Source organism: Pipistrellus hanaki, assembly GCF_964339955.1.
Source record: "Pipistrellus hanaki genome assembly, chromosome: 2".
In the NCBI taxonomy this organism is placed as follows: domain Eukaryota; kingdom Metazoa; phylum Chordata; class Mammalia; order Chiroptera; family Vespertilionidae; genus Pipistrellus; species Pipistrellus hanaki.
This window is the reverse complement of record NC_140504.1, coordinates 2,485,087-2,510,721: the sequence shown is the minus strand read 5'-3', so window position 1 is coordinate 2,510,721 and position 25,635 is coordinate 2,485,087. Positions and strand designations below refer to the sequence as shown.

Genomic DNA, 25,635 nt, shown 5'->3' with positions numbered 1-25,635 from the left:
AAAATGGAACACGCGGGCGGAGAAACCAGGAGGCCGCCGGCTGTGCCCCCGCCCCGCTGAGTGGGGATTGGGGCGCGCAGAGGGAGCCAGGGGGCCAGCGAGGGAACCCCGCTTCCCAGGAGCCAGGCAGCGGGAGGAGGGCTCCCGGGAGGAGGGGCTCTGGGAGGAGGGGCTGCGGGAGGAGGGGCTGCGGGAGGAGGGGCCGCGGGAGGAGGGGCTGCGGGAGGAGGGGCTGCGGGAGGAGGGGCCGCGGGAGGAGGGGGCTGCGGGAGGAGGGCTCCCGGGAGGAGGGGCCCTGGGAGGAGGGGCCGCAGGAGGAGGGGCTGCGGGAGGAGGGGGCTCCGGGAGGAGGGCTCCCGGGAGGAGGGGGCTCCGGGAGGAGGGCTCCCGGGAGGAGGGGCCCTGGGAGGAGGGGCCGCGGGAGGAGGGGCTGCGGGAGGAGGGGCCGCGGGAGGAGGGGCTGCGGGAGGAGGGGGCTCTGGGAGGAGGGGCTGCGGGAGGAGGGGCTGCGGGAGGAGGGGCTGCGGGAGGAGGGCTCCCGGGAGGAGGGGCCCTGGGAGGAGGGGCCGCAGGAGGAGGGGCTGCGGGAGGAGGGGGCTCCGGGAGGAGGGCTCCCGGGAGGAGGGGCTCCGGGAGGAGGGCTCCCGGGAGGAGGGGCTGCGGGAGGAGGGGCTGCGGGAGGAGGGGCCGCGGGAGGAGGGGCCGCGGGAGGAGGGGCTGCGGGAGGAGGGGCTGCGGGAGGAGGGGCCGCGGGAGGAGGAGCTGCGGGAGGAGGAGCTGCGGGAGGAGGGGGCTCCGGGAGGAGGGGCTGCGGGAGGAGGGGCTGCGGGAGGAGGGGGCTCCGGGAGGAGGGCTCCCGGGAGGAGGGGGCTCCGGGAGGAGGGGCCCTGGGAGGAGGAGCTGCGGGAGGAGGGGGCTCCGGGAGGAGGGCTCCCGGGAGGAGGGGGCTCCGGGAGGAGGGCTCCCGGGAGGAGGGGCCCTGGGAGGAGGGGCCGCGGGAGGAGGGGCCGCGGGAGGAGGGGGCTCCGGGAGGAGGGCTCCCGGGAGGAGGGGCCGCGGGAGGAGGGCTCCCGGGAGGAGGGGGCTCCGGGAGGAGGGCTCCCGGGAGGAGGGGCCCCGGGAGGAGGGGCCGCGGGAGGAGGGGCCGCGGGAGGAGGGGCCGCGGGAGGAGGGGGCTCTGGGAGGAGGGGCCGCGGGAGGAGGGGGCTCTGGGAGGAGGGGCCGCGGGAGGAGGGGCCGCGGGAGGAGGGGCCGCGGGAGGAGGGGCCGCGGGAGGAGGGGCTGCGGGAGAAGGGGCCGCGGGAGGAGGGGCCGCGGGAGGAGGCGCCGCGGGAGGAAGCGGGGTCACGGAGGAGGAGCCCCAGGAGGAGGGGACAGGGGAGAGGGGGCTGCCCGGGCTGCAAAGGGAAGGGCCGAGACTGCCAGGGAATCCTGCCCCGCAGGGACGGCCTCGGGGGCAGGGGCCCTCTCCCGGCCGCAGGGGCAGGACGCACGCCCCGGCAGCCGAGCCTGGCCCGGCGGGGAGGAGACCGCGCGGGGCCGGGGCCGGGGCGGGAACCGGCCGCCCGAACGCGCGCCGCTCCGGAGGCAGCCCGCCCCCCGCCGCCTGCCTCAGCGAGAGCCTCTCGCCCCGGCCCGGTTCGACCCGGTTCGGCCCGGCCCGGCCCGGCCCAGAGACCCACGGCGCCGCGGGAGCCGGCAGCGCCGAGAACTCACCTACAGGGACGCGGCCACTCAGCCGCTCAAGCGCGCGCTCCGATTCCCGCGCGCCGCAGGCCCCGCCTCCCGTGGGCGGGGCCACAGGACGCCCGGTTTCTCGTTGGGCGGGGCCATAGGACGCCCCGCCCCGGACGCCGAGCGTGGTGGTCCCGCGCCGCTGAGTCGTCCAATCAGGGCTGGCTGGCTCCTGCTGGCTCCGGGAGCGCACGCAGCGGGAGAAGGGGCGAGTCATCCGTTCATTCCTTCCATCGCTTCTTCCCGAGCTGGTTCGTGTTTTCTGCAACCGCGCCGCACGCTGAGGCCAACTCAGACCTGCCCTCGGGGAACTTAGAAAGGGCGGTCCTGCCAGACAGGAACTCTGAGACCGCCTGACTGCCTGTCTTTCACGGGTGCAGCGAACTTTGAGCTGCAGCCTGTATCGGGCCTTGCCTTAGTCTCCAGAATTTCAATCAATAAGACTGTCCTCGACCTCCTGTAGTCACGTACGCGAGGAATTACAATAAAAAGGTAAAGTGGCCCCATCCGGACCACGTACTGTCAGCAGCAGCATCTGCACATGAGGAATGTGGGGCCCGGTGTCAGCTCGGAGCTTTTATTGAGTTTGTAGCCTTAGCTGACTATATATAGAGAGTTTGTTGGGATTGAGGACTATCTTCTCATGCTGTTTTGTTTTTAATTAGATTAAGCAATACCGCCCTCATTCACTACTTTTACAAATGTAACAAAAAAGATAGGTTCCTCTACCCACATGGGGTATGTGCCATGAGAGTCCACAAGGCCTTTGGTCCAACTCGTTAGCCATCTTTCTCTCCAATGAGGCAGCCAGGCAGCGCCTGCAATGCAGAGATGCGATCTTTGGGAAGACCCTACTAGGAAGGCCACTGTCCTTGAAGTCGAGCCCAGTGACATCGAGAATGTCAAACCTAAAACCCATGACAAGGCATCCCTCTGACCAGGAGCGTCTGGTTCTTGTGGGCAAACACTGGAGGATGACCCAACTCTGATCACAACATCCAGACAGAGCCCTGCACTCGCGCCTCCTTCCACCAGCTCCAGCAGAAGTGAAACCGGCAAAACGACCAGCCTGAACCCCGTGCTGTCAACCGTCTCCAGAAGTGCGGCCGAACCAACAACCTGCCCCACAGAAGGCTGAGTGAGGCCCCTCCACCACCTCCTCAGCCCACAGGCGGCTTCTGCTGGACTCCTGGGACCCTGAAGCTTCACTAACGTTGCTCTTTGTTGACTAGAACAGTTAAAAAACATCTAGCCATATCTTCAAAAGAGCCCTAACTTAGCAATATTTTCTTAAAGGGTGAAAAATATGTAAATACTTCCCCATTAAGCCAGATAATATCCATAAAATGCATTTTTTGAAAAAGGAAAAAATAGCAAATTCCAGAAGAATGGCTACATAGATGTTCACACACGTGGACTGCTGTCATTTGGACAGCTTCTTTAGTCCGAGTGGTATAGACACACACTGCTCTGCGGAGTGCAGCTACAGCACTCATGCTCACACTCGCTCAATAGCTCGGTCTCAGTCTAGTGGAAGCAGTTCAAGTCTTCTAAGCTGAACTGTAGTAAAATGAGCTCAACCTTAGGGTTCTTAAGGAACACAATTTTAGTTTTCAAAATATAGTTTGAATGCAGAAGTCTTTAAAAGTAATATCTGGCCAGGACCGGTTTGGCTCAGTGGTAGAGCGTCAGCCTGAGGACTGAAAGGTCCGGGGTTCAATTCTGGTCAAGGGCATGTACCTTGGTTGCGGGCACATCCCCAGTGAGGGATGTGCAAGAGGCAGCTGGTCGATGTTTCTCTCTCATCGACGTTTCTAACTCTCTGTACCTCTCAATTCCTCTCTGTGTAAAATCAATAAAATATATATTTTTTTAAAAAAGTAATATCTGAAGAGTTAGGCATCATATATATTTTTATTTTATTATAAGAACTTTTAAGTTTTGGGCAGATACAATTGTGACAGAAAACCAGCTTCATACCAAAAATACACTTTCGATTTATCAAGCAAATAAAACAATCATTTATTTGCTTTTTCTAGAACAATGTACAGTAAAAATTTGATATTCTATATGATAGAGATGTAATTAAACATACATACAAAAAAAACATGTACTGAATGTTCAAAAACAAAAGTAAAAATAAATAGCAATGATAAAACATTGGAAAAAATAATGCACATTTCAGTTGTGGAAAATTAATTATATATACAGTTAAACTTAATAGAAAGCCATCTCTTTAAAATTGCACAAAACAAGGGACCAAAAAAAGCATTATTTATGGCATGTGATACTGTAATCTTAGGGCGATTTGTTCCTTAACTCCAGGACACAGAACACTTAATCTGTAACACAACGAAAGGTGTGCAGTCGTGTTTGAGAAAGATTGTCTTCCCCAACGCACATTCACCTGTAGTGATTTTATAAAAAAGGCTGCACAGGAAATTCATTCAAAGGAATATTAGCAATTATTGTGCCCACTCCATGCTCAGCAGCCAAAAATGGGCACGTAAACATGGTCAGACAGTTAATATACTTGATAATTTTTTATACTGAAGATTATTTCTTTGTTGTATAAAAACACTTGAGCAGAGACTTGTTTGGCTCAGTGGATAGAGCATCGGCCTGCGGACTGAAAGGTCCCAGGTTCGATTCCGGTCAAAGGCATGTACCTTGGTTGCGGGCACATCCCCAGTAGTGGGTGTGCAGGAGGCAGCTGATCGATGTTTCTCTCTCATCGATGTTTCTGGCTTTCTATCCCTCTCTCTTCCTCTCTGTAAAAACTCAATAAAATATATATTTTTTTAAAAAACAAAACACTTGAACAATGATTGGCAATCTCAGCACAGAAAATATCCCAGCAAAATGGATGGAGACAGTTTCTGCTTACCTTATTTTCATGAGAAAAAAATATTCCAGGAGATAAGCACTTATTGAAAAGAAACGTTAATGCTCAATTCACTTACAACTTATCAGGAGTTCGTCCATTTTTTACAAACGCCGATTTAACTTCTCTGTAAGAAAACCAAAGGTAGCATTCCCATTTGCATTTATGTATGGCACAGCCCTCACTTCAGATAAAAATACTTTGGGAAACCAGGAAAGATTGCACAAGGTTAGGGGCAACCTGAAAACCTCTTGGTGAAAAACACTTATGTCCTTTGGGGCAATAAAAAAATATGTGCAGACTTAGTTACAAATATTTACATTTTAAAACAGAAACATGAGTTAGCTATTCAGTTGCTCAATATCAATGATTCACAGGCATTTCAAATGGTGTGATAATGTGTCCGCATGTCTGTGGCCACATTTGAATGCATAGGATACAGGAAAGATTATGGTCCTTCAGTCTGCCACCTATCACACATCTATAAAACAAAATGATTTACATTCTGACAGCTGGACAACCAAAAGGACTGAGCAAACAGTTTTATTATCTCGCATAATACAGACTTTAAGAACTACTGATTTCACTCATTTGTTCAACAACTTGTCCTAAAATCTCATCGACGACATCAACATCGTAATTCACTTGCTGCAGATCGAGGTCAGGTACAATCATGGCCAGCAGTTGTCCCACATTAACTCGGAGAGATCGCAGTTTGAAGCTGCAAATACAAGTGTTACATTTATTTAAAGAAATAAAAACCAAATATTACCTTTAGTAGATAAACAGTGCAATACAGTTTAATATCCATGTAGGGCATAATGCTTAAGGGGAAATTAGTCCACCAATTTAATCACTATAATTCAATGTAATAATTATGTATCTATTGGTAGTCAGTAGTGTTTCATAACCCTAGTGGCTCTTTGGCTCCAACGTTTACAATTCTGACTTGAGCCTGGAGAAAACATGGACTGGCAAAATACGTAACTCATCTCCTAGAAAACTGTGACAACAGCGAGCATCCTGGCTGGTGTAAGAGTAAGAGTGCATCTCTGACTCTGCCGCCTGTGAAGAAAGAACTGTTCCCTAGCACACGTTCTGTGAGCTATCCGTCACTGTGTAAGAGGAGAAAGAAATGGTTCTGGGGCCTAACCTGTTTGGCTCAGTGGACAGAGTGTTGGCCTGCGGATTGAAGGGTCCCAGGTTCGATTCTGGTCAAGGACATGTACCTTAGTTGCGGGCACATCCCCAGTAGGGGGTCTACAAGAGGCAGCTGATGGATGTTTTTCATCGATGTTTCTAACTCTCTATCCCTCCCCCTTCCTCTCTGTAAAAAAATCAATAAAATGTATATTATAATTTTAAAAAATGGTTCTGTGATCAAAGATGTTCATAAAACATTGGGTTAATTAATAGTAAACAAGACTTTTTAAAATGCAAGAATTCATGCTAAAGGTCACTGACTATCCATTTTTTAAATGCATTTACAGGAAACCAATGTCTCTCTCTCACATCGATGTCTGTCTGTCTGTCTGTCTCTCTCTCCCCTCCCTTCCTTTCCACTTTCTCTAAAAGCAATGGGGAAAAAGTATCCTCAGATGAGGATTAAAAAATAAATAAAAAATCATCAGTTACTCAAAGGTTAGTGTACGAGAGTCATCTGCAATGCTTCAGTGTCCAGTTTAATAACCTGCACTGTGGCCCACGGACAGACATCTCTACAAGCAACATGGCTGCTGAGGTCCCATTCTTAGAAACACTGGCGGGGAGTTTTTCCTGAACCCTTCCCTCCAGCTTCTGTGCAGCACTCCACACAGCAGATTTAGTGAAGTCCTTCAAAACTTATGCTAGAAAACAGTACTAATACAATTCATGGTCAAGTGAGGGTGGTAGCTTATTTCTCAATAGCACCTTTTAGCTCTGAAGTCCTATCATACCAGCAAAAAAGTGGCACAATCTTAGCCCTGAATGTCTACTTATGAATGGCAAACCATCAACACGGCACCAACACTGTCCCCCACCACCTGAACATATCCACTCTCAAAAACAAAACAAACCAGTTCCATTTTATACGTCACTGAGACAGGGTGGGGTAGTCATTCATTTGCTCTTTTCTGATTTTCGCAGCACTTCTTCCTAATGATCACCCGTTCTAAGGCAATTTTTAGCAACGGTGGGATTTCCCAAAAGCTAAGACGGGGGAAGGCACGTGGTAGTAAAAGGAGATAGCAGACCTTAAAGAAATGGTGCCAAATACAAAAGTAAAAGAAATCACACATTCCAAACCACTCTGACCAATCCAGAGCTTCGGTCCATAGAAGCTCCTATTTCACTTAAGTTGGATCTAAACTGTTAGTCTGAGGGAAGGATGATAATATGCACTTCTCTTTCTCTATCACAATGCTGGGGTCAGAGCAGTCAGTAACCACTCTGGATAGAGTACCTGTTAGATGTGTGATAGCAAATTAGTATCTCATAACCAGCACTACAGACAGCTAAGTGGCTCAACTGAAATTACCTTTCCCCATCAGCGTAATTTACAGACTCTTCGATAGTACTTGAAGTTGAAACATCTGTTCCTCTGTGTTCATTTGCAGATTTTAATTGTTCAATTTCAGTTTTCAGTTCTTCACACTGTGAACGAATTTGTGATTTCTCCATTTGCAGTATTTCAACCTGACAAGAAAATTATAATTACTGTAACATTTAGAACTACTGATATCAAAGTACAAATTTAAGATAAGAAATCTAGAAAACCTGCTTGATGAAAAGTACCACAAAAAAATATTAGACAAAACCCCCAATAGCTTTCAATGTTTAGTTTCATTTTCCCATCTTTGTACACAGGAAGGAACAAAAGTTCATTACAACTTTCTAAAAATATATATGGTACCTGAAAACTAGGAAACCAAGATTACAATGCCTAAATGACGCTGGCATCAGTGTGTGGTTTCTGGCACACTCCCCCACTCTGGGTGATGACACAAACCTCACACTGACTGTGAGCGATGAGGTCACCTAGCTCCTAAGTCACACAAAGATGGAGTCTGACTGAGCACTTCTGTCAGCAGTATTTCCAGGAACAGGCATGTTGTTTTCAAATTCTTCTTAGCTGAGAAAAACCCTCCTTTCAAACATCATGTACATAACTTATATAATAAAAAGCCCTAAATGCTAAGTGTCTGGTCATCCAATAGGCCATTCAACCAATCCTATATAATAATCCTTTATAATAAAGATACAATATGCAAATCAACCATCACTCCCAACACACAAGATGATCGACCCCATGTGGACTCAAGATGGATAGCAGGTGGGGGCAGTTGTGGACAATCAGGCCAACAGGGGAGAGCAGTTAGGTGTGACCAGGCCAGCAGGGGAGGGCAATTGGGAGGGACCAGGCTGGAAAGGGAGGGCAGTTAGGGGTTACCAAGCTGGCAGGGCAGAGTAGTTGGGGTTGACCAGACCAGCAGGGGAGGGCAGTTAGGGCAATCGGGCCGGCAGGGGAGAAGATAGGCGTCAATCAGGCGGGCAGGGAAGTGGTTAGGGGGTGATCAGGCTGGCAGGCAGGAGAGCAGTTGGGAGCCAGCAGTCCTGGATTGTGAGAAGGATGTCCGACTGCCCAGTGGAATCAGGCCTAAACAGGCAATCAGATATCCCTCGAGGGGTCCCAAATTGGACATGGTGCAGGCTGGGCTGAGGGGACACACCCCATGCATGAATTTCATGCACTGGGCCTCTAGTCAAAACATAATATGCTAATGATATGCTAAGGCTGCTTAACTGCTATGACATGCACTGACCACCAGAGGGCACAGCTGACAGGTCGACCAGTTGCTGACATGCCCTGATCACCAGGGGACAGATGCTCAATGCAAGAGCTGCACTCTGGTGATCAGTGTACTCCCATTGAGCCATCAGTCAGAAATCCCCTCAGGGGCTCCCAGACTCCAAGGGCACAGGCTGGGCTGAGTCCCCCCCCACCAAGTGCACGAATTTCATGCACTGTGCCTCTAGTGATACATAAAATAATTTTCCTTAAAAAGGAGATACCAAATTGGACCTGGAGGCAGTATAGAGGCCAATACTTAGTTCCTGATACTAAAATCTCCTCCTTCCTCGCCGAAACCGGTTTGGCTCAGTGGTAGAGCGTCAGTCTGCGGACTGAAAGGTCTCAGGTTCGATTCCGGTGAAGGGCATGTACATTGGTTGTGGGCACATCCCCGGTAGGGGGTGTGCAAGAGGCAGCTGGTCGATGTTCCTCTCTCATCAATGTTTCTGGCTCTCTATCTCTCTCCCTTCCTCTCTGCAAAAAAATCAATAAAATATATTTTAAAAAATAATAAAATAAATAAAATTAAAAAATCTCCTCCTTCCTCAGAAAAGAACCCCTGAATAGACTGAAATTCCAGGGCACCCATTAGCCAGTTAAGTCAAGTCCCAACAGATGGAATATACAACTCTGAGGAACAGCATCTTCCTCTTCCCTTCTGCTTGGAATGTTAGCTACGTGGGGGCTGGGCCTGAAAAGCCAGCTCAGACCACAACTGCACACTGTGAAGCAAAGTAACTAAGCAATGTCCTGTGCACTACAGGACACTTACCAGACCTGTCACCACCGCTGGATCCCAGCACTGCCCATCTACAGACAGTTTAAGAACCAAAACTACCCGACACATTTTCATATGCCCCCAGAAGGCTGATCCTCGGTGGAGAGCCAGGACCATGGCATGCAATCAGTGGAAATTCGGACTGAGCTATGTACTTCACTCTGGCAGCTGGCAGTGGTCTCAGGTTGAGATGCCACTGGATTCCCATGACCACCAGGATGCTGAGTGATAGAACTCACCTCACTTTTATACTGGTCCCTCTCAACAGTGCACTTGTCCAGCTGTCTAAATACATCATCAAGCTGCACAACCATTTCATCCACCTCGCTCTTACTGTCATTATTGGAACACTGACTACATTCATGCTTGACGTGCTGCAAAGCACTGCACTGTTTTTTCAGCCTTTCTATTTCGTCCAGAGCTTGCCGATACTGAGATACCATGTGGTCCACACTTTCAGATTTGCCATTAATACTTTCAAGTAAATACACAGCATCAGTTTCAGTAGATTGATGGCAAGTTTCCTTCTTCACGTATTTGTCATTCATTTCTAGTATCCTCTGTTGTAACAGCCTGATTTGGTCAGTGAACACATGACATTGTCTTTTATAATCTTCTTTTTCTTGGGAAACTAGCAGCAGCTCATTTCTGAGTTCATTTAACTGGCACCCAGCATCACCCACAGCTTTATCTAAGCTCTCCGGCGTCTCCTGTGGCTTCGCTTCAGCTTCCACACACGATGGCGGTGCAGCCGTATCGTTTCTTGAATTGACGTCATCTTCAACAGTTTCTTCCTTTTTAACCACCAGGCCTGGGACTTCAGTCTGGGTGGCCACAGCATTCGCCTGCTCACACCTGGATGGCAAGGTGCCTGTTGAACTCGTCTGGTCACAAGGTGCACAGTCACCCATAGGCTCATCCTGAACAGTGCTTGGCTCGATGTGACTCTGTTCTGGTCTCGCTTCAGCATTCTGCTCTACGGCGGGCTTGGGAGTACTGTTTTCTTCTAGGATGATGACATCTTCATCCTCCTCTTTATAAGCTGGAGCTTCAAATGCTTGATTACTCAATCTCGGAGTCTTTGCATTCAAAATTGAGGAACGAGGCGTAGAAAGTCTCCGTTTCATGCTGCAAAAGATTTTATATGCAAATTAAGTTATGAAATATAGATACGAACAAAATAGATGACTTTAAATTATTCTACCTTAAAATTTGAAGAACTACTTGCTCATGCTGTGTTTTACAACAGTGATCCATTATTGCACGGTACTACCCAATGAGTTAATGGAGTACAGATCCTCTGCTCCCTCTACACCCGAACAAACACTGCTGAGAGGTCTTTAAAGCATCAGATGAGCCCACTGCCAGCATCTCTTCATTTGCTGTCCTCTGGGCACTTCAAGGTACCCATGTCCCAGCCAGAACGCACCACCACCACCACAGGTCCCCCTTTGAATTCCAAAGCTCAGGGAGTGGCACTGCCATCCGATCTGCCCATCGTGATTTGCATCGACATTCAGTGATCAAGTGAGCCACAGAGCAAACCCGTATGCCCTGTACTTTCATGTAACAATATTCTTCATTTCCTTAGGTTTCTGGGAATTTATCACCAGATGATTACTTTTTGCACCACTTTTAAAAGGATATTTGTACTAGTTTCCTGTTTGGGCCTTCTGTGTCAGACCTCACGTTTCCTTGATTTTAAGATTTTCTGCCCCAACCAGGTGTCTCAGTTGGTTGGAACATCAGCCCTTGCACCCAAAGGTTGCTGGTTCGATTCCCAGTCAGGGCACATACCTAGGTTGCAGAAACGATCATGGTAGGGGTGCATACAGGAGGCAATGGCTCAATGATTCTCTCCGACATCAACATTTCTCTCTATTTCCTCCCTTACTATCTTTCAAAAATAAAATTAAAATAAAAAATGTATCCTAAGAAGAGGATTAAAAACAAAGAAAGAACTTCCTTTCTTGGTTTATTCTCTATCGAAGGAGTACAAATTCTAATAAAATCTTGAGAAGGCATAACCAGGACATAAAAAATGTAAAACTTGCCAAAACCGGTGTGGCTCAGTGGTAGAGCGTCGGTCTTCGGACTGAGGGGTCCCAGGTTCGATTCCGGTCAAGGGCATGTACATTATTTGCGGTCACATCCCCGGTAGGGGGTGTACAGGAGGCAGCTGGTCGATGTTTCTCTCTCATCGACGTTTCTAGCTCTCTATCTCTCTCCCTTCCTCTCTGTAGAAAATCAATAAAATATATTTAAAAAAAAAATAAATGTAAAACTCTGCTGATGAAGATGTCTTTATTTACCTCGTGTGTTTACTGGCTTGGTTTTATACAGACTTTAAGGTTGGTAGTTACTTTCTCAAAACTGTAGAAGCATCAGATTCCCATACACACTCAGTGTGCTGCCAGTCTCAGCCTGCCTTTGTGCAGTTTGTTCCTCCGTGTCTAAACTTCATGACGTGCCCTCACAGGTTTGGCTCAATGGATAGAGCGTCAGCCTGCAGAATGAAGAGTCCTAGGTTTGATTCCAGCCAAGGGCACGTGCCCGGGTTTGTGGGCTCAATCCCCAGTAGAGGGCCTGCGGGATTCTCTCTCATCATTGATGTTTCTCTCTCTCTCTCCCTCCCTCTCCCTTCCTCTCTGAAATCAATAAAGAAATACATTTAAAAACAAAAACAAAAACGCGTGGGAAGAGGCTTCCCCAGACACTGTGCTGTGTGCAGTGGAATGAAGGCTTTCTTCCATTACTTCCTCCCTTTGTTTTCGGATTCCTGATTCAGATGCTGACCTTCCCGTCTCTTTTTCTACCTCCACCTGCTTACCTTTCCGTTCTAAGAGGCTCACTTGTCCAACATCTCCCCACCTCCCAGCCAATGTCACGTGGTTTCTTCGCGGCCTTCCTCCTGTTTGTACATGGTGATCCTTGGCCCTCTCTTTCTATTTCAGAGTGAGGGTGGGCTTGCGATTCAAGAGCACGCAGACACTGCGCATCCAGAGCTGTATCTTGGGAACCAGTGAGGGAGGAAGAGGGGTTTCTCCCGCTCAGTATTCAAATATTTGCTCACTCCTGTTTTCCAAACAGTGGCGCCCGGATATCTTCAGCAGAACACACTGGTCCAGGAGGTCACCTTCCCACCTCCTGACACAGAGGAGAGCAAGCAAGCCTCCTGTCCTCGGCCTAGTTTTCACCTTCAGAAGAACTGGTGTTTCCAGGTTCTCATCTGTCCGGAGATCTCCGGAGTGAGCCAGTGGATTGGAAATTGCCCCATTATTTTTCTTACCAGGCTTACTCCTAATTTGTCATTGTCACAGACTTTGACTCTATGAATTTGAGTATAGGCGTTAAAAATTTCCTCTATTCTCTTCTTCCATTTTAATGATAGTCACTTTTAAAAATAAATTCCATCATTTTTTCTCTTACAGATATTTCTTTTTCTAACTTTGTCTGGAACCATCTTTATGAGGAAAAACCAGGAATACAAAGAAAACTGCTTTTTAAAAATTCACACAAGTTTCTAGTTAAGTAGCAGCCCGGCCCCAAAAGAAGTCCCTGATTGTGAGCTGGAAGGCAGCTCCATGTGCATATGCACAAAGGCAATTCCTTCTGTTTCCTAAGGTCACAATCCCTTGGAGAATTTAACGAAGGTCACAAAACCTCTGCAAAAACCTGGCATCACTATCTCAGAGAATCTTGTTCCAATGTTTCTTTCAACAATAAGCATCAGGTGTAGTCAGCCTGATCCACCAGTCCACTCACCTCACCTGTTCTTTCCTTCCCTCTGAACGGGCCCTGTGCACAGAGTTCTGCATTCAGGGTTTCAGGAACCAACTGAAGTAAGCACAGCCTCATCACGAGCCTTCTCAGTCATTCCACTCAAGAGAGCTAACAAATTGTTCAAACCACTATCACTCATCCTTTTTATCCCTTCCTTCTCCAACCACTCATCCAAAATACAGTGTCACGGGCTATGCTAAAATGTATAGTTCACACTTGACATTATAATATTTCTAGAGGCCTGGTGCACAGATTCGTGCACAGATGGGATCCGGCCTGCAGGCCTGGATTGGGGAGGGAAGGGGCCTGATCAGGGTGTGGCAGGGCAGGGGAAGGGGTTACAGTCAGTTGGTGGGCCAGCCCCACCTCCTGGTCAAACTTCCTATAGAGGGGGCAATTTGCATATTAGTCTTCTATTATATAGAATACTCTTAATTATTTTGTTTTCTTCTTTACTCCGTTACTGACAATCCTAAAAAGCAGAAACCGCCCTGGCCAGTGTAGCTCAGCTGGTTGGAGCATCACCCCATGTAACAAAAATGAGCATGTTCCATTCCCAGTCAGGGCATGTAAGGAGGCAACCAATCAATCTTTCCCTCTCACAATGATGTTCCTCTCTCTCTCTCTCTCTCTCTCTCTCTCTCTCTCTCTCTCTCTCTCTCTCAAAAAAAAAAAAAAAAAAAAAAAAAAAAAAAAAATCAATAAAAACATCCTCGGGTAAGGAGTAAAAAAGAAAAGGCAGAATATTTCATGCTATCGGAAATCTCAGAGGTAACAATTTGATGAAATTCCACAATAAGTACAATTAATATTTGTAATTGATTTAAATAGGTGTCAAAGTGGGATATGATAAGTACATGTGGATACTGTGAGCATTCACCTGTCCTTAAGACTTTTAATGCACCTAAACTACAGTTTCTTAGATGTGCCTGCCAGGGCCCAGGAAAGGCTGTTTAATTGTCACCCCGAACGGGAAGCACATTCTGCCACTGACCTGTTGCTCTCAGGCTCAGCCTGGGGTGAGCTCCTGTTGTTTACAAGTCTTGCTGCATAAGTGGTCGCTGGTTCGGAACTATGTCCTCTTGGAACACTGTCCTTCGCGGGAGAAAAACTTTGACTTGGCAAAGAAATTGTTCGAAACAACAGGTCAGTATCAATCTGTTGGAGGGAGAAAAAACTTTTCTTAAAGGAATTTTTAAGGCCCAAAACACAATACATTTTTTCCCCTTTTCTCCTTATGCACAAGATGCTGACAACTATCCCACCCTGTCACCTCCTTGTGCTACACTGGAGAGCAAAACACAACAGGCCAAGAGCCACATCCATCTGCAAGTGAGCGAAGAATGGATTTGTTTCTTAAGGTGTGAATGAAACAAATGAAAAATATGCCATGGAGACTATATGTAGTCCACAAAGCCCAAAACGTTCACTATCTGGTCTTTTACAGAAAAGATCAGTTGGCCCTGTAGTACATAGAGAACTTATGCAGATATAATAAAAACTTTTTTTCTAAGAGAAATAAGTTAAAGATAGTCATAAGGATACTGCCTTTAAAAACAAGTAAACCCACTATTCTTACATCCCAGTTCTGTTCTCACCCCTAATCCTCAGCTTTATACAAAAAAACATTTCAACATAATTATAAGCAAACATACACATCTGCATAAGATCAAAACTTCCACACAAGCAGGAGCACCTAGTCACATACTCAGAACAGGCTCCTCAGCACCAGTAAGCAATCAGAAAGAAAGAAAGGGGCGGGGAGAGTGGTCAACAGAGACAAAGAACACCCACAGCTTCAGTCCAGGTTAGGACTAGAACTTGGCTCCTGGGTGTTCCTGCATACCTTTCCTTGACTGCCTAGCAACAGGTTCTAAAAAGAATGTCTGCCTTTCCTCAAAAGATGCCCTGCCTTGGCCAGTGTGGCTCAGTGGATAGAGCGTCGGCCTGCAGACTGAAGGGTCCCAGGTTCAATTCCCGGTCAAGGGCACATGTCCAGGTTGCTGGCTTAATCCCCAGTCGGGGGCATGCAGGAGGCAGCCAATCCATGATTCTTTCTCATCATGGATGTTCCCTTCTCTCCCTCTCCCTTCCTTTCTAAAATCAATAAAATTAGATATTAAAAAAAAAAAGGATGCCCCACTAAATAATAAAACTGAACAGTTTAACACAGCCAGTGTGACTCAGTGGTTGAGCATCAACCCAAAAGGTTGCAGATTCCCGATCAAGGCACATGACGGGGTTTCAGGCTTGATCCCCAGTAGGAAGTGAGCAGGAGGGAGTCAAGTGATCAATCAATCAATGTTTCTCTCTCATTGGTGATATTTCTCTCTCTCTCCCCGCTCTTCTCTTAAAACATTTTTTTTGTTTGTTTGTTTTTGGAACAGATTGAATGAAGTTGTTGGGTTAAGAAGTCAGGGTTGGGAAGTGGGCAAGGAGGAGAACAAGAAAAGAGAAATGCTTGAACTGAAAGAACACGATCACTTCAATTTGCATGCAACTCCTAATCTTTAAAAATATCTGTGCCCTAGCCGGGTTTGCCTCAGTGGTTAGAGTCAGCCCTCAGGTTTGATTCCCAGACAAGAGCCTCGTTTGAGGCCTGTGAGGCAACCAATGGATGTTTCTCTTTTTCTCACCCCCCCCTCCACACCTGTCCCCCGCGCGCCCCTGGGCAACTCCTTAAAAAAAAAAGGAAAAATACCCTCATGTGAGGATTAACAAAAACAATGTGTTGAAGTAATCTCTACCCAATAGGAGACCCGGCTACCAAATGGAAGGCTTCGTTACCTGAGGGATCCTCTCCAGTTGTCTGATCCTGAATCTGTCCTTGTCTCTTAAAAAAAAAAAAAAAGAAGAAAGAAAGAAAGGAAAAGATATTTAAATCTCCTCGACATCTCACTCCCACGTCCCCGGGATGTGCACGCTGGAGTCGGAGGTGCATCAGTGCGCCTTCTACTCTGCCTTTCTCCGCTAACGCCCGGGCCTCGGCTGTCCTCCCCACTGCTCACCGGCCTTGGAACAGGAATTCCACACAGGCCTCACTGGTCTGTGGAGCCCCGTCCTGCTGGATTTAAACAGTGCACCTTAAATCGAAAGTTCCAGAAAGTGCTGTGAACTCTGCCCTATGTGTGCAGCACTGTAATCTAAGTTCACCGAGGCTGACCACCATCACTCGTGACCTAACACCCCTAGCCCACCTCCATTTCCACGTGACCACTCCCATACTTCCTCTAGTTAAGCCGACAAATCACTGTGCCGTGTGCATTCTCATCCTACCTCCAAGGCCTGTTACAAACATGTCCTCATGAGTCTCCCTGATCCATGCTGCCCTCTGCATCCTGGGGCCAGAAGTAACCCTCCTTATGGCCTTCCCAATAGGACTAGAGCCGTGGTCGGCAAACTGCGGCTCCCAAGCCACAGGCGGCTCTCTGGCCCCTTGAGTGTGGCTCTTCCACAAAATACCACGGCCTGGGCGAGTCTATTTTGAAGAAGTGGTGTTAGAAGTAATTTAAGTTTAAAAAATTGGGCTCTCAAAAGAAATTTCAATTGTTGTACTGCTGATATTTGGCTCTGTTGACTAATAAGTTTGCCGACCACTGGTCCAGATCATGCCTTGCATGGTATTTGTTAACTTCTAAATGGTAATATTCTCATCTCACCTTCCCTGTTAGACTATCCTATCCAATAAAAGAGTAATATGCAGGGAGAGAAAAAATGATGGCAGCATAAGGTAGACACCTGAATGCAGCCTACCACAACAAATTTGAATTTAAAACTGGAAAACAGGAGAAACAGCCAAAACCGGTTTGGCTCAGTGGTAGAGCGTCGGTCTGCGGACTGAAAGGTCCCGGGTTCGATTCCGGTCAGGGGCATGTACGTTGGTTGCGGGCACATCCCCAGTAGGGGGTGTGCAAGAGGCAGCTGGTCGATGTTTCTCTCTCATCGATGTTTCTAGCTCTCTGTCTCTCTCCCTTCCTCTCTGTAAAAATCAAAAAAAAAAAAAAAAAAAAGAAAAGAAAAGAAAAGAAAGAAAGAAAACAGGAGAAACATTGCCCTGAAGCTCCGGACAGCCGGCTGAGAGGAGGCTCTACCATCTGGGAAGGAGAGAGAAGGCGCGCTGAACCTCAGGAACTGAGAAGGTGCAGAGAACTGTGCGCGCGAAAAGGCGGCCACCCAACTTCGCTGCCGGCTTGCTTGCAGAGCGCGGAGAGGGCAGGCCAAGTTCGCTACTGGCTTACTCCCCGCGTGTGGAGAGGGCGGACAGCTAATGCGCTGCTGGCTTTCTTGTTCGGGAGGAAAACAGAACCACCCTATTGCACTGATAGACGGCCCCAGACAGGGAGAGGCCAGACTGTCAGGCAGTGGGCAGAGATCTCTCAGAGGTGTGTGAAGCCAGCAGCCATTGCTGCGGGACTCAGAAACCAGACCCTTGTAGGGAGGGGCTGAATAAAGCTTGTCTGCACCACCCGAGACTCCGCCCCATCCAAGCAGAGCACAGAAGCCCTTCCAGTGGCTAGCTTTCTCGTTCGCTATGAATAGGACTCTCCTAGGGAGGGACAGACAGGAATCCAAAGCTTGTCTGCGCCTATACCAAAGAGGTGCGCGCGCCTGCAACCAATCTTGCAGGATTCAACAAACCTTGTCTGTGCCACCCGAGACTCCACCCCATTCAAGCGGAATACAGAAACCCTCCTAGCTGAGACACTTCTGATCCTCATAGCCCATTGGCGTGGAGATCAACGCTTCCCAGTGATACCAACAACAAGCAAAGCTTAACAACAAGGCTGCCCACACAGCCCACAAAGGGCTACACCAAGACTGTCCACCTCAGGTAACTGGGAGGCTGACTCACTGAACCATATAGGACACCTTAGCACACAAAGCCACACTACCAACTCAGGGAAGCTGTGAAAATGCCAAGACAAGGAAACAGATCACAAACAAAAGAAATGGAGGACAAGAAGCAACTGGATACAGAGTTCAAAACCACACTTATAAGGTTTTTCAAGAATTTTCTAGAAAAGGCCAATAAAATAAACGAGACCTATGAAGATATGAAAAGGGATCAACTAGAAATAAAGAATACATTGTCTGAAATAAAAAATATTATACAGAGATAGCAAGAATCCAGTTAAAGATTTGAAACACAAAGAGCCAGAGGACACTCCTCCACAGAAGCAAGAAGATAAGAGATTCCAGGAAGTTGAAGATAGTGTAAGAAACCCCTGGGACAATTTCAAACGAACCAACATCAGAATTATGGAGACCCAGAAGATGACAGAGGCAAGATACCGAAAACATACTGAAAGAAATAGTGACAGAAAACTTCCCCCACCTGGTGAAAGAATTAGACTTACAAGTCCAGGAAGTGCACAGAACCCCAAACAAAAGGAATCCAAGGAGGACCACACCAAGACACATCATAATTAAAATTCCAAGAGCAAAAGACAAAGAGAGAATATTAAAAGCAGCAAGAGCCGAGACCGGTTTGGCTCAGTGGATAGAGCATCGGCCTGCAGACTGAAGGGTCCCGGGTTTGATTCCGGTCAAGGGCATGTACCTTGGTTGAAGGCACATCCCCAGTAGGGGGTGAGCAAGAGAAAGCTGATCGATGATTCTCTCTCATCGATGTTTCTAACTCTATCCCTCTCTCTTCCTCTCTGTAAAAAAAATCAATATATTTATTAATAAATAAATAAATAAATAAATAAATAAATAAATAAATAAAAGCAGCAAGAGAAAAGCAGGTAGTTACCTATAAAGGAGCACCCATACGATTGTCAGCTGATTTCTCAACAGAAACCATGCAGGCCAGACGTGAATGGCAAGAAATATTCAAGGTGATGAGCAGCAAGAACCTACAGCTAAAAATGTTCTACACAGCAAAGCTATCACTCAGAATCGAAGGCCAGATAAAGAGCTTCACAAATAAAAAAAAGCTAAAGGAGTTCATCACCGCCAAACCAGAATTATATGAATTGCTGAAAGGGGTTCTTTAGGAAGAGGAAGAAGATAAAGATAAAAATTATGATCAACAAATATGTAACTATCAAAAAGTGAAACTTAAAGCCAAGGGAATTAAAAAACCTGATGAACGTAGCAGCCAAGCCCGGAGCAGCCGGGTCAGGAGCATCCAGGCCCGGAGCAGCAGCTGCCAGGCTGAGAGCGGCCAGGCCCAGAGCAACCGGGCCCAGAGCAGCCAGGTCGGGTGCGGCCAGCCCCGGAGCAGCAGCAGTGGCCAGACCCGGAGCAGCTGGTTGTGGAATGGACCAGAGCAACAGAGGCCAGGCCCGGAGCAGCCAGGCCTGGAACAGCTCACTCCTTGCCTGCCTCCGCCCCAAGGCCGCCTCTCAGACATGGCTGGAAACTTTTGGGGGAACTTGAGGGTCTGCTGAATCAAATGAGGAAAGCTTAGATCTGGATGTGTTGAGTTAGTATAGTGCTGGGGTGTTGATCTGTGAGCGCCTTGGGTGGGGCCTGGATGAGGTTGGTTGATCTATTTGGAAATGTCTTTTGTGTGAAGTGTATCCTTGGGCATATGGGGGTATTATTGATTTGAGAAAATGCTAAGTAACTGATTTACTATCTGAAAAATTTAAAGTTCTGAAAGTTTAAGGTCTCTTGCCAAAAAGAGGTTTTAAAGCTAACACCTTAAATTTAATGGAGAAAGGAAATGACAAGCCCTCCCCACCCAGAACAGGAAATCCAATTCCAACCAGCAGCTATGTTTAAACAATGTGTCCATTTACACTTGAATGGCTATACCTTTTGATAGCCTAAGGGCAAGTTTACATGTAAACAAGTTTGCTCTCAATTCTCAGGGCAGAAAAAAAAAAACAAGGTTTAAAATTATTAGATTTTAAAATTTATTCTTAGAAGTGTAAAAGTTTATTAATTAAAAAAAAACAACAACAAAAAAAGGAGATTGAAAAACCTGATTAACAATAATAGCTGTTCATTGTAGTAGAGTCGGCGATATGGGAGGAGTGGACTGACTGCTCTCGGGGAAAGGGAGGGAGGAAGAGACTGAACATAAACTGTGCACCTATGTATGAGGACAAAGGGGAGTGGGGAGGGGGGGAGGGGGGGGTGGGAACCTGGTGGAGGAGGGAAGAAATGAGGAACCTTTGTAATAATATGAACAATAAAGATTGATTTATAAAAAATAGAGAGGATCCAAGATGGCTGCTCGGGTATACACCTAGCCGCAGCAGCTCACAACAATTTCAAGGGAATACAACTAAAATGTAGAGTGGACATTGCCCAGAGCTACAGGCAGTCGACTGACTGAAAACTCTACAATAGGAAGGAGGGAGAAAACCAGAAGGAAAATCAGAGGAGCTGAAAAAAAGCCTAAGGTACGGAGACATGCTGCCCGCTCGCACGCACACGCGCGTGGAGAGGTCGCAGCCGGAGAGGAGGAGAGGGCTGGGTGCTGCCCGGCGTTCCCTAGCAGGAAGGAAATAGAACCCCCAGCCTGGGCTGAACCCCCGAACTGGCAGCGCTGAGCCCCAAGTTATGTGCCAGACCCTGGGGACCCAGGCTCCGGCAGGGGGAGACAATCCCGGGGGACGGCGAAATGCAGGGCCCCCGGAGTCGCGCGCACATGGCGCGCAGAGGACTGAATGTTGACTCTGATGCTGGATTACCCTAGCCGGAAGAAACAAAGCCTCCGGCGGCAGCTCTGAGCCTCAGTCCAGACCGCCCCGAACTCCAGGTCTGGGCCAGTCCCTGGGGACCCAGGCTCGGGCAGGGGGAGACGGAGCTGTGAGGTGGAGTCCTGGGAGCGCGGCGAAAGGCCGAGCCCCCGGAGTCGCGCACACTGTGCGCAGAGGACAGTCTGTTGACTCTGATCCTGGACTCCCCTAGTGGGAGGGAGAAATAAAGCTCCAGACTGGAGGAACGCCACGAGGAGCAGGAGCCCCTGCCGGACACCGGCCAGCCGGACACCGGCCAGCCGGGCGCCAGCAAGGAGCCGGGCGACGGGGCCCCCAGTGGGGGGGGTGCCCCTGAGCCTTCGACTGCTGAGCGCAGGCAACGGAGCCAAGGACGGGGGCTGCTTCCTGGGCGGCGCTGACCCCGGCAACAGGCTGGAGCAGCGCGGGAGCCTGCGGAGAACAAAGGGGTGCCACAGGCCAACCTGCTGAGCTCCCAGGACAAGGAGGAAGAAACCAAAGAAGTTCTCAATGTGAAGAAATCAAGTGAGAGCAAATGATAGTAAAATTACTTAAGAAAGAATACAAAGAAGATCTTGAAAAATCAAAGACTAAGTCAGAACTCAACGCACCAGCCAACATTGCAACATAAATACGTTTTTGTTTTTTTTTAAAAAAAGAAAAAAAAAAGAGAAAAAAGGGACAGAATGTTGGAACAGCGGCGACCAGGCCTAGAGTGGCCAGGCACAAGGCAGTGGCAGCTGGGCCCGGAGCAGCAGTGGCCAGGCCCCAGAGCAGCAGCAGCCAGAACAAGAGCATCAACGGCCAGCACTGGAGCAGCCAGACCTGGGGCAGTGGCAGCCAGGCCTGAGGCAGAGGCGGCCAAGCCCAGGGTGGCCAGTCCAGGAACACCCAGACACGGAGTGGCTGGGCCCGGAGAAGCCCGGCCCAGAGCAGCCGGGTTGGGAGCAGCCAGGCCCAGAACAGCAGTAGCCAAGCACGGAGCATCCAGGCTGGGAGCGGCCAGGCTCGGAGCAGCCGGGTCGGGTGCGGCCAGGCCCGGAGCAGCGGCGGCCAGGCTGGGAGCGGCCAGGCCCGGAGTAGCTGGGTCTGGTGTGGCCAGGCCCGGAGCAGCGGCTGCCAGGCTGGGAGCGTCCAGGCCCAGAGCAACAGCTGCCAGGCTGGGAGCGGCCAGGCCCGGAGCAGCGACTGCCAGGCTGGGAGCGGCCAGGCCCGGAGCAGCCGGGTCTTGTGCGGCCAGGCCAGGAGCAATGGCTGCCAGGCTGGGAGCAGCCAGGCCCGGAGCAGCGGCTGTCAGGCTGGGAGCGGCCAGGCCCGGAGCGGCCGGGACCGGAGCAACCGGTCCCAGAGCAGCCGAGTCGGGTGCGGCCAGGCCTGTAGCAGCAACAGCCAAGTCCAGAGCAACTAGGTCGGGAGCGGCAGTGACCAGACCCGGAGCAGCTGGTTGTGGAACGAACCAGAGCAACAGAGGCCAGGCCCGGAGCAGCCAGGCCCAAAACAGCTCGCTCCTCGCCTGTACCTGCCCAAGGCTGCCTCTCAGACATGGCTGGAAACTTTTGCGGGAACTTGAGGGTCTGCTGAATCAAGTGATGAAGGCTTAGATCTGGATGTGTTGAGTTAGTATAGTGCTGGGGTGTTGATCTGTGAGTGCCTTGGGTGGGGCCTGGATGAGGCTGGTTGACCTATTTGGAAATGTCTTTTGTGTGAAGTGTATCATTGGGCATGTGGAGGTATTATTGTTATGAGAAAATGCTAAGTAACAGATTTACTATCTGAAAAGGGATTTACTATCGGGGAAAGGGAGGGAGGAAGAGACTGAACATAAACTGTGCACCTATGGATGAGGACAATGGGGGATGGGGAGGGGGCAGAGGTTGGGGTGGGAACCTGGTGGAGGGGGGAAGAAATGAGGAACCTTTGTAATAATATGAACAATAAAGATTGATTTAAAAAATAAAAATAAAAAAAAAATAAAAAAAATAAAAAAAATAAAAAATAAATTTAAAAAAAATAAAAAACCTGATGAACAATAATAATTGGTGAATATAATAGAATCAGAGGTATGGAAGGGGAGTGGACTGACGATTCTCGGGGGAAAAGAGAGTGGGGGGGTGCGGGAAGAGCCTGAACAAAAACTGTCCACCTATGGATGAGGACAATAGGGGGTGGGGAAAGGACAGAGGGTGGGGTGGGAACCTGGTGGAGGGGGAAAAAATGAGGAACATTTGTAATAATATGAACAATAAAGATGTATTTTAAAAAAAAAGTAATATGCAAATTCCCCATCACTGCAAAATACAAGATGGCGACCCCCATAAAGTCAAAGATGGCTGCACCCATGTGGACACAAGATGGCAGGGAGGGCAGTTGGGGGTGACCAGGCCTACAGGGGAGGACAGTTGGAGGGCACCAGGCCACCATGGGACGGGAGTTATGGGGGACCAAGCCTGCAGGGAAGGGCAGTTGGGGGTGACCCGGCTGGCAGAGAAGAGCAGTTGATAGTGACCAGGCCAGCAGGGAAGGGCAGTATGGGGCAATTGGACCGACGGAGGAGCAGTTAGGTATCGATGAGTCTGGCAGTGGAGTGATTAGGGAATGATCAGGCAGGCAGGCATGCAAGCAGTTGGGAGCCAGCAGTCGTGGATGGTGAGAGGGATCCCAGAATGGAGAGGGTGCAGGCTGTACTGAGGGATACCCATCCCTGTGCATGAATTTCATGCACCGGGCCTCTAGTAAGCTCATAAAGGACAGTATTCACTCATGATGCGTGGCCCCAAAAGACAAACAATCTGTATGCAAACTACCTTGTATGTAGGGCAGCAATAAACAGGGATGACAAAAAGAGGTGTCCACAGCATCAACTTTTTTTAAAACCCACTTGCTGTTATGCATCCAACAAATTATTTTCTTGGGTCATAATCTTTTTGGCTGAACACAACCCCTGAACAAGGGTCTGAGCTAAACACAGACTTGTTCTCAATAAACACAGTCAAACCTCTTTATCCTTAGGTCTCACATCTGCAGATTCAACCAACCACGTACACGGAGGGACAACTTAAGTTGTAGGCAGATTTTTGACAGCAGAATTAAGGTCCCCCTAACCCCCTACCTCCACCCCACTGTTCAAATCAGCGAATACTGCAGATGCATTAATTCTCCTCCCACCGCAAATCAGTGCCACCCTCACCTCTTCTTGTAGGTTTTTTCATAAGTCGGATGCACCAAATCTTCATCTTCAGGTTCTTCCGGAACATCACAATTTCTAGTCATAAAAATCACAGGAAGAGCAGGTCAGCAGTGCCTAATCATAAACCTGGAACAGTATTTCCTTCTTTCCAAATAGGACACTCCCAACTATCTGGTACCTGAACTGTGGGTCAGGGTTATTGGAGCAATACCATTTTTCTGGGAGATGATCTATCCCATCTGGTAATTTTCGCCACTTTAGACAGGAATCACATTGAACCCATGTCTGATCAGGACGTTTCCTGTAGTAAAAAAATATATATTAACATGGAAACATGGATGCTAAGTGCACTTCCATTAGCTTTTCCATATTATTTCCATAATAAAATGCCCCTCTTATTTAATTCTGTCTCTGAAAACTCATGACATCTATTATTGTGTACAGCAAGTTAAAACAATTTTGATTACCTTCAAAAGATTAAAAATGACAGGGCAATTTATTTTTTAAAATATATATATTTTATTGATTTTTTACAGAGAGTAGAGGAGAAGGATAGAGAGCTAGAAACATCGATGAGAGAGAAACATCAATCAGCTGCCTCCTGCATACCCCCCTTACTGGGGATGTGCCCGCAACCAAGTTACATGCCCTTGACCGGAATCGAACCTGGGATCTTTTAGTCCACAGGCTGACGCACTATCCACTGAGCTCTATCCATTGGCGACAGGGCAATTTAAATTACTTAAGTATATTATTTAACAGCATACTATTAAACTTACTCCAAGATAATAAAAACTCAAAACAATTCAAAATACTTCAAATGCCTTGCTCTGAAATTTAGTGTTTGTACCTGCGAAGACAAATCTATATATAAAAGCCAGCGACCAAAATGCCCCAATGACCAAATGGTTGCTATGATGCCCAATGAGCCCTTGAAGAGGCCTAATCGGGGTGTGGAGCCAGCCCATCCCATCCCAATAGGACCACAGCCCCTCCCCCCAGCCAACCACACCCCAGAATGTCCACCCCCAATTGGGGACAAGGCCCACCAGACAATTGCCTGCAGCCCCTCCCCCCAGCCAAGCCAACACTGATTGGGGTAGGACTGCTGGCTAAGCCCCTGCCCTCTCCTCCTCCCCACAGGCCCAGCCCTCATCCGCCTATTGGGGCCAGGATGGCCGAACCCACTGTGCACGAATTCGTGCACTGGGCCTCTAGTATACTTATTAGCAAAATAAATCACCAGGTACAGAAAACAGACAAGTTTTATTACTACAGTCTAAGCAACTTTTTACAATTGTACTACATTTTATCCTCTATTATAGCACATCTCTGAACAACTTAAAATTTATATGTTCTTTCAGTTCATAAAGTACTTTCTTATTTTTATCACTTAATAATTACACTGATCCTGTCGAGACCGGTTTGGCTCAATGGATAGAGCGTCGGCTTGGGGACTGAAGGGTCCCAGGTTCGATTCCGGTCAGGGGCATGTATGTAGGTTGCGGGCACATCCCCGGTGGGGGGTGTGCAGGAGGCAGCTGGTCGATGTTTCTCTCTCATCGATGTTTCTGGCTCTCTATCTCTCTCCCTTCCTCTCTGTAAAAAATTAATAAAATATATATTTTTAAAAAAATAAAAAAAAAAATAATTACACTGATCCTGTAAAAAATTTGAGACTCATTTAACATATAAAGACTTCATCTTAATGCCTGTAATTTTTTAAATGTAGTTTTGAAAAATGCATTTATACAATTAGAT

At 48.4% G+C, this 25,635-nt stretch overlaps 1 protein-coding gene across 2 annotated transcripts in view; it reads right to left on the bottom strand.

Annotated features, from left to right (window-relative positions):
- Positions 1 to 3,634: 3,634 nt before the first annotated feature.
- Positions 3,635 to 25,635, bottom strand: part of MORC3 (MORC family CW-type zinc finger 3) — a 50,195-nt gene continuing 28,194 nt past the window's right edge. For both annotated transcript variants that reach the window (XM_084873602.1, XM_084873603.1), the window contains exons 11-17: positions 24,053 to 24,175; positions 23,875 to 23,949; positions 15,799 to 15,844; positions 14,006 to 14,169; positions 9,468 to 10,356; positions 7,137 to 7,294; positions 3,635 to 5,339 (exon numbers count right to left, since the gene is read on the bottom strand). In XM_084873602.1, coding sequence (XP_084729728.1) covers positions 5,186 to 5,339; positions 7,137 to 7,294; positions 9,468 to 10,356; positions 14,006 to 14,169; positions 15,799 to 15,844; positions 23,875 to 23,949; positions 24,053 to 24,175 — 1,609 coding nt within the window. In that variant the 3' untranslated portion in view covers positions 3,635 to 5,185. The remainder of the gene's footprint in view (positions 5,340 to 7,136; positions 7,295 to 9,467; positions 10,357 to 14,005; positions 14,170 to 15,798; positions 15,845 to 23,874; positions 23,950 to 24,052; positions 24,176 to 25,635) is intronic.